Source organism: Mchenga conophoros, linkage group LG8 (genome assembly GCF_057382185.1).
Source record: "Mchenga conophoros isolate Kocher_MC1m ecotype Shallow Benthic linkage group LG8, M_conophoros_male_GT1.1, whole genome shotgun sequence".
In the NCBI taxonomy this organism is placed as follows: domain Eukaryota; kingdom Metazoa; phylum Chordata; class Actinopteri; order Cichliformes; family Cichlidae; genus Mchenga; species Mchenga conophoros.
Genome location: NC_140533.1, coordinates 31125079 through 31140683, shown reverse-complemented (window position 1 = coordinate 31140683; position 15605 = coordinate 31125079). Strand labels below are relative to the sequence as shown.

Sequence of the window (15605 nt, the reverse complement as noted above, 5' to 3'; positions counted from 1 at the left end):
GCATTCATGTCTTTGGATGTTTGAGCTGATAAATGGTAGGTCTGAGATCTCTAGATTATTGCAGAGTGCTTGTTCTACATCTAGCCAAGGTTCATCTAAGAGGGTGTGTTTTAACCATCCTGAGATAAACTGAAGCCTGTTGGCTAAGAAGTAGTGCTGAAAGTTAGGCAGTTCTAGTCCTCCTTTATCCTTGGTCTTTTGTAGTGTTTTTAAGCTTATACGTGGGGGTTTATTTTTCCAAAGGAATTTGGACATACATGAATCTAGAGATCTGAACCAATCTTGTGGCGGTTTAGTTGGGATCATTGAGAATAAATAATTTATTTTTGGTAAGACCATCATTTTTATAGCGGCAACCCTTCCCATGAGTGATATGGGTAGACATTTCCATCTAGCCAGATCATCTTCTACCTTCTTTAAAAGTGGGATAGGGTTTAATTTAGTTAGATCTGCAAGCTTGGGAGAAACATTAATACCTAAATATTTTATATCTCCAGATTGCAGTGGTGTAGAAGAGGAATTATGGAGGGAGCAATTAATCTGAAGGACTGTCAATTTTGACCAATTAATTGAGTAATCTGATATTCTTGCAAAAGAGTTTATCAATTCAATGACCCCAGAGATATTGGTTTGTGAGTTTTGGAGAAAAAGTTACGCATCATCTGCATAAAGGCTGATTTTATGTTCCACGTTCTTGCATTTTATGCCCTTAATTACTGAATTCTGTCTAATTGCTGCTGCTAGTGGTTCAATAAAAATTGCAAACAGTGAAGGGGAGAGTGGGCATCCCTGCCTGGTGCCCCTCAAGAGACAGAAGCTGGAGGATGTCTGGTCATTTGTTCTGACACAAGCTGTTGGGGAGTTATATAATATTTTTAACCAGTTAATGAAAGAGGATCCAAAACCAAATTTGTGTAAAGTTGCAAATAGAAATTTACAGTTAACTCTGTCAAATGCTTTTTCTGCATCTAAAGAAAATATTGTAGTTTCAAGGTTTTTACTGTATGAGTAGTCTATCAAATTAAGTAATCTACGTGTATTTGTTGATGAGTGTCTACCTTTTATGAAACCAGTTTGGTCAGGATGAATTAAGAGGGGGTTATTTTCTCTAGTCTCTTTGAGAGAGCTTTGCAGATTATTTAAAGGTCTACATTTATAAGGGATATTGGACGATAGCTTGAGGGATATACAGGGTCTTTGCCTGGTTTTAGCAGGAGATTAATGTTGGCAGAATTCATATTTGATGGAAGTCTGCCCTTTTCTTTGATTTCCAACAATGTTCACTGAGTGGCCTTTAAAGGAGCTGCAGGCTTGGGCACGTTCACGCTGGCTTAATCTTTTAACGAAACCTACTGGTCACCTGATTTAAGCACTGATTGGAAAAACGTGCTCAACTCACGCTTCATCGAGTGCCGGGTCTACACACCAAGTTTATTTCAGTTTATGAAACAGCTGCTGAGAACCTATGTTTCTTTTAGCTGTCATGAAGAGGCTTCCATGTTTTTTGTGGTTTTGTGCTAATTTTTCTGAAGTCTGGAAAAAAGAAAAAGATGACCTTTGAGAAAGGTGGAGACTCTAATATGGCCCTTAGGTAACATCTAACAGTTACAATACAATAAACAAAAAAACAGACTCATCTGGGATGGTGGGAAAGAGTCTGTGGTCCCAATGTGTTGGTCAGTTTCTGTTCAAGCCGAGTAACTCAACAAACGTAGACTCTCATTTATCAGCATCAACTGAGTCCATTTGGTTTCTCGGTGACTTTATTTTGCTAATTATTGATCTACTTTGTTGATGAATCATCTCGAAATAGTAGGTTAACGTATGTAGAAGTGATTTTTAGTAGCTGGTTGCTCGACTGACGTTTGCTGCTTGGAAAACTGTCCAGCTGTATGATGTGCAAGCATCGGGTCTCCTTACAATATATTTGGTTCCTTAAGATGGATTATGATTTCAAACTAATCCTCTTCACAGTGTGACCTTGACTTCACTGTACATTATCCCTTACATAACACAGTATATGTAGGGTCGCCCTGAAAGCTGCGCTGCTCAAAGCTTCTGAAGAACTGAGATAATATCGCAGCTTTAAAACCGCCCTCCCGCGACGTCTCACTACCTGGTAGATATCCTCAAATGCTTCTCAGCACACAGAGTGGAGGAAATAACTATTTATTATTTATATTCCCGACTGAGTTGCTTACTTACAGAAAAATGAACAGTCTCCGATTTTTATGGTAGTCTAGGAGCTTGGAAAGACTACGATGGCCTGGATGACTGAGAACCTTCACAGACAGATTTTTATGCTAGTTTTTGATGGAGGAAAGGCATTCGATAAAAATTATACAATAATTTACAAATCAGTGTGTGAAATAAACCAGTCAGACTTCACGTTCCTACAGACTGGCTTTTAACCCATGTGGCACACAGACTTCAGTCAATCAGTCACTTACAGATCCTCCTGATCCCAAATCGCTATTGGTGTGTATAACACACACCTGTCCACAGAATCAGTTTCATCCATTCTAACCTCTTCACACCTCAGAGAAGACCAAAGAGCTGTCTTAGGACGTCAGCATCAAATGAGCATCATAGTCTGGAGCTCCATGCAAGATCTCATCTTTTGAGTGGTGGATCTCCCCAAAACTACATCTGATCTGATCTGAAGGCCCAGAACATCATTGGTAGCACATTGCACCATAATGGACTAAAGTGTTGCAGTACCCACAATACCCCCTCCCCGCCACCCCCTACAAGAAACATCACACTGCTGTGCAGAAGCAGCTGTCATGTTTTGCTTGGAGATCAAATGCATTAAAAGCAATTTATAACTTCTATGTTATGTGTTTTTTTTTCTGGATTTTTGGTTATGGTAAATGGTAAATGGCCTGCATTTGTATAGCGCTTTTCTAGTCCATAGGACCCCAAAGCGCTTTACACTACATTCAGTCATTCACCCATTCACACACACATTGGCAATGGCAAGCTACATTGTAGCCACAGCTGCCCTGGGGCGCAGGCGCCACCAGGCCCTCTGACCACCACCAGTAGGCAAACATGGGGTTAGTATCTTGCCCAAGGATATTTGACATGCAGCCAGGATGCAGCCTGGGATCGAATCACCGACCTTCTGATTAGTGGCTGACCTGCTCTGCCACCTGAGCTACAGCCACCCAGGTTGTATCGCTCTTAAAATACAACTTCCATAAAAATTAGAGAAACAAACAGATTCAGCAGGAGATGAAATCATTATTCCCCGCGCTGTATCAGGGCAGCTATGTTCCAACGTAGTCTGAATGAACTAAACAGCAGTGACTCAGTGTCATTGGAATGATTTTCTGTAACTCTGATCATGAGCCACTCAAAACCTTAAAGTTGTTTTGCTTTATTCTATTTATTCTGCTGGATGGTTTTACTTTCATCTGTCAAACTGTGGGACACTCTTCTTTCTGGAAGTCTTTTATTTAAAGTAGACTAGGATAATGGTATGTCTACTTCCTGGAGAGTGGGCTTCACTTGGTTGGGTCTTGCTTCTGTGGCCTGTTTCCATCGATGATATTACCCATGTGTTCTTTAGTTCCAAGATGTAGGAACTTCATTCTGGTTGCGCAGTTTCAGTTTGGCCTGTTTCTCTTGCTCTGGGAGCTTCTTTACCTGCAGCTTGTAGGTTTACAGCAACAGCTTCCAAAAGCAAATGCTGCTTTGGATCTTTGCTGTTTGTCTGTGAAGGTTCTCAGTCATCCAGGTCATCGTAGTCAAAGGAGCTTGCAAAGAAAAGCGTCTGGACTTCTTTAAGTTACTTGAAGACGTTTCACCTCTCATCTGAGAAGCTTCTTCAGTTCTAAGGTCAAATGGTGGAGAGTCCCAGATATAAACCTAGTGGGAGTTTCCCCCCACAGAGGGACAAAAGGACCCCCTGATGATCCTCTAATCGCCTGAGCCAAGGTGTGAAACTGGGTGTGGGTCCCAATCAGCCAGAGTTTTGGGTGAGTTCATTGTGAAACCTGGCCCCACCTTATCATGCGAATTCCTGAGATCAGATGGCCCAGGATGTGAGTAGGCGTTAAGGCGTCTGGGAAGGGATCTCAAAACTGGATTATAGATGGCAGAGAGTTGGTGTCGTAAACCCCCGCCTCTGTTCAAAGATGGTCGCTCACAGTGGACATCTTTGCTGTTTGTTTTATTTCCAACCATTCATCCATCCATTCATCCATCCAACCATGCAACTATCCAACCAACCATCCACCTAATCATCCAACTATCCAACCAACCATCCACCTAACCACCCAACCATCCACCTAACCATCCAACCATCCAACTATCCAACCAATCATCCAACTAACCATCCAACCATGGAACTATCCAACCAACCATCCAACTAACCACCTAACCATCCACCTAACCATCCAACCATCCATCTAGCCAACCAGCCATCCAACTAATCATCCAACTATCCAACCAATCATCCAACTAACCAACCAACCATCCACCTAACCACCCAACCAACCATCCACCTAACCATCCAACCATGGAACTATCCAACCAACCATCCAACTAACCACCTAACCATCCACCTAACATCCAACCATGCAACTATCCAACCAACCATCCACCTAATCATCCAACTATCCAACCAATCATCCAACTATCCAACCAACCATCCACCTAACCACCCAACTATCCAACCAACCATCCACCTAACCACCCAACCATCTACCTAACCACCCAACCATTCACCTAACCATCCAACCATGCAACTATCCAACCAACCATCCAACTAACCACCTAACCATCCAACCATCCATCTAGCCAACCAGCCATCCAACTAACCATCCAACCATCCAACCATGCAACTATCCAACCAACCATCCACCTAACCATCCAACCTTCCATCCAACTAACCAACCATCTAAACATCCATCTAACCATCTAAACTGCAAACATGACTGTTAAATCAACATATGTATGAAAAGCTTTCTCTTTGCAGCTCCAACTATCCAACCAACCATCCAATCATCCACCTTAGCATCCAACCATGCAACTATCCAACCAACCATCCACCTAATCATCCAACTATCCAACCAACCATCCACCTAACCACCCAACCATCCATCCAACCATCCACTTAACCATCCAACCATGACACTAACCAACCAACCATCCACCTAATCATTCAACTATCCAACCAACCATCCAACTAACCATCCAACCATCCATCCAACCATGGAACTATCCAACCAACCATCCAACTAACCACCTAACCATCCACCTAACCATCCATCTAGCCAACCAGCCATCCAACTAACCATCCATCCATCCAACCATGTAACTATCCAACCAACCATCCACCTAACCACCCAACCATCCATTCAACCATCCACCTAACCATCCAACCATCCACCTAACCATCCAACCATGCAACTAACCATCCAACCATCCACCTAATCATCCAACTATCCAACCAACCATCCACCTAACCATCTAAACTGCAAACATGACTGTTAAATCAACATGTGTATGAAAAGCTTTCTCTTTGCAGCTGGTTGGTAAATTAAGTTTAAATGAAACAGAGAAGCACAGTACCCTTAACCTTTCCTAACCTAAAAAAAAGACCTTCCAGGTAAAGTTGCAGAATTTATTTGGTGCTTGGTTTTAATCCAGTAGACCTCTGAAGACTTTTAGGTGGAAGTGATTATTGTCAGTCCTCAAGGGGGCAATATAATACACAAAGAACTAACTGGATCCTTTGCATGACCACTGTATGAAAAAACGTGTCATCTGCAGAGATGTGTGTCACTAAAGAGAGAGAGAGAGAGCAAAACAGCAGATGCACCATGTGACCATTCATTTGCTATTTTTGGAAGTGGTCAGCATGATTATTTTGAGTGTAAGTGAACCCAAATTAAAGGATCAGCTCTCTCTTGTTGCTACTCCCATAAAACTGACACAGCATCTGTTTCGATGTCTTTAGTCGACGTTTGAGGGAGGCATCAAACTGAGCTTAGAGCCCAAAGATTTAAAAAAGCCTCTGGGCCCAGCCTCGAGTATTCATGTCAGTCTGTCCATGACAGGCTTTGCTGCCTCTACACGAACCTTTGAAACGCTCAGACACCAGCATGTGACTCAAACTGCCGCTCAAACTGACTCTGTGCTGACTCTGAGCTGAGACTTGAGAACGACCAGCAGACAGCAGGATCATGTTCACCACGTCGGAGTCTCTTCAGCTTTAATCTGAAACCTTCTCACCCACAAATCTCTCAGCAGAAGCACAAAACAACTGCTCCGTAATGTTCCTTTGATTATTTCTAATCACTGTTTTGTTCGCCCGAGCCTCCAAACATCCAGGTCGCCACATGGTTCAACCGCCTCGTCGTTTAGGAGGCGACAGATTTTATTGGTTGGACGTAGCCGGGTGGAGGTGGGAGGGAGAGAGGGAGACAATGCCAAAATCCTGTGATGATTTGATTATTTTGTGCAGCGGCGCTCTGAGGAAACAGAGTGAGAGGGGCTTTGGCTGAGGGAGGATGTTGATATGTGTTTAAATCTGTTGTGTTTTTGCTTGTTGCCAGGACGATCATGGGCCCACACGGCATCAGCCGAGCCGTACAGAGGCTGGAGTTCTGCGACTGCAAGAAGGGACTCGGTGAGCATCTTTCCCTCGACCTTACTGACCTCTGAGTCCTTATTAACCGCTCCTCCTTCAGCCGCAGCTCAGCATCTGAAAATGCTGCGATCGCCTGTCACAACTAGATGAAGAGCCAGTACAGCCTGAAAGCCAGGCTCTTTTTTAACTGGAGCTCATCTGTGTGTGTTCACAGGTGTTAAAATAATTGGGGGCTACAGAGAGCTGACAGGAGAGGAGTTTGGTATCTACATAAAGCGAGTGATCGCTGGTGGGCTGGCCGCTCTGGATGGTAGCTATTCTTCTGGTATTTTTTGTGGATCGGTTACTACAGACACTGTTATCGTCCCTCACTTTGCCTTCTCTCCGTCCGTCTGTCTGTCACTCTCTGTTCCAGGTCGGCTTAAGTCAGGTGACCTGATTTTGGATGTCAATAACATCAGCCTGATAGGGGTGACCAATGAGAGGTGAGTCTCACTGTTGAGGTATTTTAGAAAATGCAGCATGGCGGTCTCGCATCACTTGTTTATTTGCACTGTTTGAATTGTGAAGCTGCATGGACTGCAGAGTGTTGGTGTCCATCACACTTTATGTGAATGCTGCACGTGAAATTTTGCAGCCTCAACATCTGCTTTAAGGTCATCAACATGTTGGCATTTTTGAGTAAAAATGACCATATTTGGACAAGAGGGTGGAGTATTATCAGCTACTTTATCTAATTCAGTTCAGTTTTATTCATATAGCAACAATTTACAACACCAGTCGCCTCAATGCTCTTTAGTTTATAAATTAAGAAATTAAGACTATAAAATAAGACTTATTAAGACAATAATACAGAGAAAGCAACACCAACAATCACATGACCTCCTATTAGCAAGAACTTGGAGACAGTGGGAAGGAAAAACTCCCTTTTGAACCTGAGTTAGTGTATGGGAGCATAGACACAGATACTTGCTAATCTTGCTAACATCAAAATAAACATGTACTGCACCAAAGCTGTTAATACAGTGACCTCACAGCAGCCCCATTAGTGGTCATATGATGTCATTAAAAAGGCTCCGACAGCACAAACACGGTCCAGAGGTCCAGTTCAGGTGAAGCTAGCAGACAGCTACCAGCTACAGCCGCCTGTGTCACCATCCACCCTTCACTCAAAGAGGCCACACCCCTAATGATGCAACTACAAGCCTTAGTGCAATTTAAACAGGTGACCTATAGAAACACTCCCTGCTGTTTTTTAAGGGAGAAACTGCAGTTAATGTGCAGGAAATAAGGAAAACAGGAAGTTTTCTATTTCGGGTTTTTTATGTCATGTTTAGCACGACCGCTAAACGCAGCAGTTTCCTGTTCCTGATTTTTGTCTATGACAGACAATAGCCTCACCTTCACATGTAAACACTGCAGATAATTTAAACTGCAGCCCGAGTGTTCATTCTGAGAGCAAACTTTGATTATAGCTGACTAAATCTAAAGTTGATTCCGGCGACTGAAGTCTAAATGCAGGTCTAACCTCGTCGCACCAGGAGATTACTTCTCATTGGATAACTTCCAAACTCGTCCCGCCTTTCTGCTCAGCTGAATCAGTTTTGATTGGATCTTGTCTCTCCAGAATATTTTCATCTCATATTTATTCGTTGACAGACTGTTGATTCATCACAGTTTGTGTCCTTGTGATTAGATTTTATTTTGTTATCATCTTGTTTTCATCAGAAAAAATGATGATGAAACTTACTGGTCAAAACTGACACTGGATGGTACTACCTGCTGAAGTATGGTTTTTATTAGCTGGAGACACCAACGTCATAAACACTGATGATAACCAAGTATCACAGTTCCAGTTAAACTTAAAAATCAGTTTCATTCTTTAAACAGAGGCTCGAAAGTCGTAGATGGAACGACAATCACAGCTATCGATCATCGGCCACACGACGGATACTAAAGTTCTTTTGAACTTTTAAGTAGGAGCAAAGACTTTTGGGCTCGAGTCAGTTGCTGTCAGCATCTAGTGGCTGTCGGTGGTACTGCAGTCTATTTGTCCAATAGGTCCACAGAGGACGTTTCCACCAGGCAGAGATGTCCTTGAGTTTCACACATGGACTCTTTATCTTCCATCATACGCTGGTAATGTTTACTGCTCGATTCTGCTCCCTGATAGGGCGGTGGAGATCTTAAGGACGGCCTCGGTCTCCAATCACATGTCCCTGCTGATCGCCAGAGATGAGGAATCCAGGTAAGGAGGTGCTTTTATTCTGACATTATCCCTCTGATTTTACTGCTTTTTCTCAGTCTGGCTGAGCTGAGCATGTTTTCTGAGGTTATCTGAGGACGAACTCGGTTTGTCTGATGGTGATGATCTGTGATCAGCAGAGCAGCTGATTGAAAGTCATCTTAGAACAGAACATCTGAGCTGAGCTGCAGGGGTGACTGCCAGGCCGGGGGGTTGATGCTGACAGTCGGGGTTATGTTCCTGCAGTGGGTGGACAGACAAGTGAGCCTGAAAGTGTTCAGGGTCACAAGTTCAGGTGTGCAGACACTTCTCCAGTCACATTTTAATGACTGAATGGAGCATTTAAGCTTCTTACGCTCCCTCGTTCAGTGTGAGTGGAGGAAAAGTCGGGTTTTAAGCTTTTTCTAAAGAGGCTCTTCATAAAGATGGAATCTGCTTTTATTCCCACTGAGACGACGCTGACGTTCTGCAGCTCCGAGGATGGGATTTCAGCTTTCCGTGCTCCTGGAAACGAGGCTCGTCAGTGGTTTGATTCGTCCTTGGAGCGAGCTGTGAGGTGATGTGTGAGGTAAACTGACCTGGCACTCTGCTGGCCCCTGTGCTTTTTCACGTCAGCTCAAACACAGCTTGACACAATAGGGACACGGGGCTGTCTGTCCACAGGGTCTCTGCTCTGGGAAAGAGCTGCAGCTGCTCAGCACAGAGACATGACCGGGGATCAGACCGCCTCGGTGACATCCTGCTGTCTCTGTGGGGAGACAGTTGCGTCATGAAACTGTACCGTCAGTCTGTGAAAGCACGATATAGGTTTTATTTGTTTTCATGAACTGGATTCACTTCAAGGGTCAAACATGAAAAATGTCACTAACACTGCAGTTCCTCTGACGTCCAGCAGAGGCTCCAGCAGCGAGTTAGACCTCATAGACTGTTAACCTTTACAGAAGAAATAAACATGGTTATAACCTGTTTTAATAGCTCGACTGTTTATAGGTTTAAAGTTTGCATCATTGGGGGCGTGGCCTATTTGAGTGACAGGTGCTGTTGCTTTGTGGAGAAGTAGTTCAGTGTATTACACATTTTTCCAGCCAAGCCTGCTAGTGTTAGCTGCAGGAGCAATTTATATAAAAATTAGTGCTGTCAGCGTTAATCTGACGTGCACAGTATCAATGAGTTTGCCCACGTTAGCACGTTGACGCCATCCAGCCCCACGCACAGGGCGATCCGCGGCAGCTCATTAATGGAGGTTTGCCGCGTTAATACAGTTATGGCGTTAATGTCATTTTAACGAGATTAACGCTGACAGCACTAATTAAAATGAACCAAAATAGAAAATGCTAATAGCAGGACTCTGAAAAGGAGCCTTGTAAATCCAGTAGGTGATGGTAAGGTGGCTCTTTGATGTGCTGATGGCTTTTTTTAACAATGCAACTTAATTAGAGCTGGAGAATTAGCTAACTAGCTAGTTTAGTTATAAAGTTGTATCCGCAGTTCACAGTCATAGTAAAGGGATGCTAATTTTGGCTAACAGAGGAATGTTATGTACCCCACTTTGCAGTTATTTATTTGTAAAAAATGTTTGGAATCGTGAATGATTTTTGTTCCACTTCTCACATGTACACCACTTTGTGTTGGTCTTTCACGTGGAATTCCAATAAAATTGATTCATGTTTGTGGCTGTAATGTGACAATGGAAAAGTTGTCACATTACACACACATGTACCTCCTTACATTCTGAGTCCAGCCAGAAGCACGCAGGTTTGAAACAACAATTCAAAGGTCAAACAGAAATAGTGACATGGTGCTGCAGGATTTAACTGGAACACTTTAACAGGAGCTGCACCTTACAACCAGAACACAGGTGAGCTGCGTCTCCTGTTGCAGACTGACTCAGATTGGTTGCAGGTATTTGCAGACATTTGCTGATTTGTCTGAGATTGCAGTCACTGTGGACGTCCTGCGCAGTCGCTTTAAAATCATCAGTGTTGAGGTCGAGCTCAGAGGTCGACAATGTTGCAGGCTCCGCCTCCTCACAGCCAGTTGGACACCTCTGCTGTGTACGATTGGCTTAATACAGCTAATCTATGGGGACAGATTGGTGTTAAAATAAAACTATAAATGATTTGTGTTTAGTATTTCACAGATTAACAGCAACATCTATAAATGACAAATACGCACTGCTAATAACTCTGCAAGCTGCTTTTACATAAAGCTGACCTCAGTCTCGGGTCACCACACGTTCATTTTAAATTAGCACAGAGGCCACGGGGGCGGGTCAGAGTCCGCAGAGGAACAGAAGCTGATTTAAAGAACAACAAAGAGATCAGCAGCTTACAGCAGCTGTCAGGAAGTGACGTGTTGTTGTGACTGCAGACGAAAGGTCGTCCCACCTCTGGCACATTCTCATCCCTATTGTTACGAAACCTGTGTGTGTGTGTGTACTCGCCTCACAGCTCCAATGTTGCCGACGTTTGTTTCACACCTAAAACTAATGATGATGATTATCTGCAGCCACACGGTTCCTGCTGAGGACGCCGTGATGCAATCAGGCGGGGGCAGGGAAGGGGGGTGGATGGAGAAAACCAGAAAAACAAGCATGGAGTTTAAGCTCATTGATGGAGGCTTGAATTGGAGGGAATATTGTGGAAGATTATTTTTAAGCTGCTGCAGACGGTTGGGGGGCGGATCCTCGGGTGGTTCGAGGACACGTTTAAAAATCGATCACTGATCTGATGAGTTTTTCTCTTTCTTCCATGTTTTGAGTGAGTGGTGAATGGACTGATTCTTATATAGTGCTTTTCTACTTTCCCAGAGTACTCAAAGTGCTCTAAACCACATGCACCCAATCGCAGCCATTCTCACAAGCACTTTCTGGGCACTTATTGCTTTCTAACTACATTCACACTCTGATGGATGCATCGAAGAGCATCTTGGGGTCAGTATCTTGCCCAAGGATACTTGGCATTCAGACTGGAGGAGCCTGGGATCGAACGACCGACCTTCCAATCAGTATGTGACCTGTTCTACCTCCTGAGCTACAGCCATTTAGGTCTCTGTTTTTGCAGTCCATGCCCACCCCATCGTCCAACCCCCCCACCCCCACAGAAGAATCTAAACGCTAGCTCAGAGTCGTTCACTTCACTTCCTGGTCAAGGTCTTTAAGCTGTCCCACTGCAGGCTGGCTGTTCACGAGCTGGTCCTGGAGCTGGTTCCAATCCTGATGGGAACTTGCGGCTTCTGGGTTTCACGTTTCCGTTGTTCCTCGACCTCCTCATTTTCTTAGTTTTCCTCCACACACACGTGACTATTTCCTGTCACTGTTTCTTCTCATGTTTCATTCCAGCGTCGGTATTTCTGCTTCATCTCCGCCTTTACACTCAAAATAAAACTGCCCAAAAACGCGGACTTTGACTACCTTACAATTATATTTTCCATATTATAATAATTACACAGTAAATTGTTACATTTAATGGAGTCTGCTCAAATGAAATTTGATTTGCATACATTAAGTTTATTCCGAGCACATTTTTCTTATTTTAATGAATAAATGTCTTTCCTACATTTCAGTTGATTTTCACTCTGAATCATTGATTTGTGTTTATTGAGGGTGAGGAAGCGTTTTTATGATCTTCAGGTCTTCACGATGGCGTCCTGGTCTCTGACCTTTACATGATACTTCCTGGTTGCTTTGCCTGACACTCTACGTTTGACCTCATCCTTCAAATACATTTAATTTAGAGCTTGATCCTGGTCTCCACTGAAGCTCTCACAGATACAAACGCTGTTCTGTGCTCCGTCGTCACATCAGGGTGAAGCGTCGACCTGCTGATTCATGAAATGCTTTCTGTCTTTTGATTCCAGGTTTGCCTCCAGGTGATCTCTGATGTGATTGGTTAGTGGTGTAAAAGGAAACGGTGGACGGCTGCAGTTTAGACTTCTGGCTTTACGTTTTCTGTTGGGGGGTTAAGATAATTCAAGAATTCCAGTTTTTCCAGCAGCTGTTTGAATGTAAGCTGAGGGTGGATGGAACCACAGACATCTGATCTCTGAATGGTTTTTCTCAATGATCGTGCAGATCCCATTTAAAAGGCATTAACAGCTGATCGGATCAGACCGTGATGGCTGATGGTTTGAGTGAGACTGACATCCGGTTTCCTCGGTGTCCATGTGAGGGAGACAAACTCTCACAGATCTCACAGCTCGCTCTCCTCAAACGCCTCAGTGCTGAACGCCGTCCAGCGCAGGCCGCCATGTTTCCAAAGTGCTTTCCCTTTGGAAACGATGTCTTTGAACTGCAGCTCATTGAGCACGCAGCAGGAACATCATTTAAATGAAGCACATCTTTAATGTATGTCGGCTCACAGCCTCCAACAATCATCATTGAGTGCTTTTCTTCAGATTTCCAGGAAAGTCCGACGCTGTCCGAGTTCTCGCTTATCGTCCAATCAAGACATTCATTTTTCTTCCTGGAATCTGCAGCTTAAGAAAAACTGTTCATGAACTAATGACAGACGGATATTTTAAATCCAGGCCTGTGAAATAAACTGCATAGACATCCATACTGGTTTAGCAGTTATTAGCAGTTCTTTTATGTTTTTTACATGTGAATTAAAGTCTTGGACAGAAATGTCCTTAATTCCTTCAGTTTCACCACAAGGACTGGGTTTGAGGTTATGACGAGGGTCTTTGAGAAGTGAATCTGAAACAGGGCGCTGTGATGTGTTCATGTGTCCTTCAGGAGGGAGTTCGCTGAGCTGATGGAGAAGTACAGCTCCAACCACATCACGGCTTCAGGACGAATCTCTCCCACGCAGCTGTCCACAGGTAAAACCCACCATCACGTTCGACATGAACATTCGATCCAGGACAAACCGAACCCCCAGACAGCCCTCTGAAGACATGACGACGATAGACACGACGGTACTCCAACAGCTCAAATGCCTGGAAATTCACAGCATGTGACAAAATCGCTTTGTGGTCACTTTCCAAAACTAACAGTCCTTTTAAAAGAGTCCATTACAAGTTTAATTTTTCATTTCCATGTCTGCGTGTCGCAGAACTGTGGACAAAACATCCTCACTAAATATGTTCTGACCCAAAAATGTCCCCAAGTTCTCGAAAAAGTAAAAATAATAGTTTTACAAAGGTGTTGCGACTTTCCAAAAACATCACCACTTCTCAAAAATGTCCACATTTTCCAAAAATATCTTCACACTCTAAAAATCCTGTTACTTTCTAAAATAAAGTCCTCTCATGTTAGTCTGGTCCTCACAAAGTACAAAGTTTCAGTCCTGAGTCACTAAATTGATCCTGTGTTCCAGTTTTTCTCCATCCCGCCGCATCCCATCGTCCTCCGCCTCCCTCCGCCATTACATTTCTTCTCTCTCTCCCACGTCTTCCTGCTCACCTCTCTTCATTCTTCTTCTCGTTTCTTTAAAGGGAAGCTGACGGACACGGCCTCCTCCTCCTCCTCCTCCCGGTCAGAGAGCCCCCAGCTCCTCAGTCCTAAAGAGGGGGTCACGGCCTACACCCACACCGCCCCTTACCCTGCTAACCCCGCCTACGCCATGCACACACCTGTGCACGCCTTCAGGTAGGATCTAAAGAACAGAAATAACTCCCTCTCACGGTGATGCCTTCACTTCCCTGTAAACCAGAAAACATTCGACACAGATTCTGATTGGCTGTTTTATATTTATTATTAAAATACAAATAGTCTCAGAGACATAAAAACGCATAGAGAGCTAAACCCGTCCTGCAGTGAGTCTTCATGAGTAATTTCAACTTTCCAGCTGATTTATTCAGAGTTTTTAATGAAACCAACACAGCTGTTAAGCTGTGAAGTCCTTTCTTTGCCACTTTACACGCCACCTTCTTTACACGCTGCCTCTGTGTCACATCTGTCATGTAGCGCTGCGTGGCAGCAGGACGAGGACTCGGGCGAAAGCTAAACTGATAGCGGAGCTTTAATCACTGGAGAAAAAGGTTGAATACAAAAACAAAACTAGAAAAACGCTAAGAAACTAGGAACAAGAAAACCTGGAACCACGAGGAGACATGCACAGCACACAGAGAGGGAACATGAGGGTTAACGAGGAAACACAAGCAGGACAACGAGAGGACATGAACAGGTGGGACAAATGAGACCTAACGACACAGGGGGGAGCAAAACTAGATACACTGCACACAGGAAAGGGACTATCAAAATAAACAACCCGTTCTCACTCCCAAAGCGTAACATTTTACGCTAGGTGACAAATCGTCACCATATTACGTTTTCGGCTACCCACCACGTTCCTAAATGACGACCTCGGAAAAAGAGGAAATATGAGAACCGTCTGGACTGAACCTACACATGTTCGCTCTTTTTCTTCAAATCGCTTAGAAACACGCTATTTAACATCATTAAAGTCCTGGTTAAGGTCAGGAATAAGGTTATGGTCAGGGCTAGGGATAAGGTTAGGTTTAGGGCTGGAATACAGGGCTGGAACGTCTACTACCGCGGGAGCGTCATTGCACTGGATTCCAGCAATAACCCGCCGCGTACCATAAGAACGCCGAAGGTCTCCTTTCGCGTTCCTCAGGAACGCCGCGGGACGTGACAAAACGTCGACATGTTACGCCTCGGGAGTGAGAACGCTCTGAAATAAAACAGGAAGCACGACACTCATAAGGACAGAAATAAAAAAGTGTTAAAGTAGAAACAGCGACGTGCTGTCAGACCAGAGCAAAACTCATCCAAACTAAGTAACAGGACAGCAG

At 43.9% G+C, this 15605-nt stretch overlaps 1 protein-coding gene across 1 annotated transcript in view; it reads left to right on the top strand.

Moving 5' to 3' along the window:
• stxbp4 (syntaxin binding protein 4) overlaps positions 1 to 15605 on the top strand; it is a 49148-nt gene that overhangs the window by 10814 nt on the left and 22729 nt on the right. Inside the window, exons 2-7 of the mRNA XM_085285624.1 lie at positions 6567 to 6640; positions 6816 to 6911; positions 7017 to 7086; positions 8775 to 8849; positions 13582 to 13667; positions 14283 to 14436. Of these exons, the coding sequence (XP_085141750.1) occupies positions 6567 to 6640; positions 6816 to 6911; positions 7017 to 7086; positions 8775 to 8849; positions 13582 to 13667; positions 14283 to 14436 (555 nt within the window). The remainder of the gene's footprint in view (positions 1 to 6566; positions 6641 to 6815; positions 6912 to 7016; positions 7087 to 8774; positions 8850 to 13581; positions 13668 to 14282; positions 14437 to 15605) is intronic.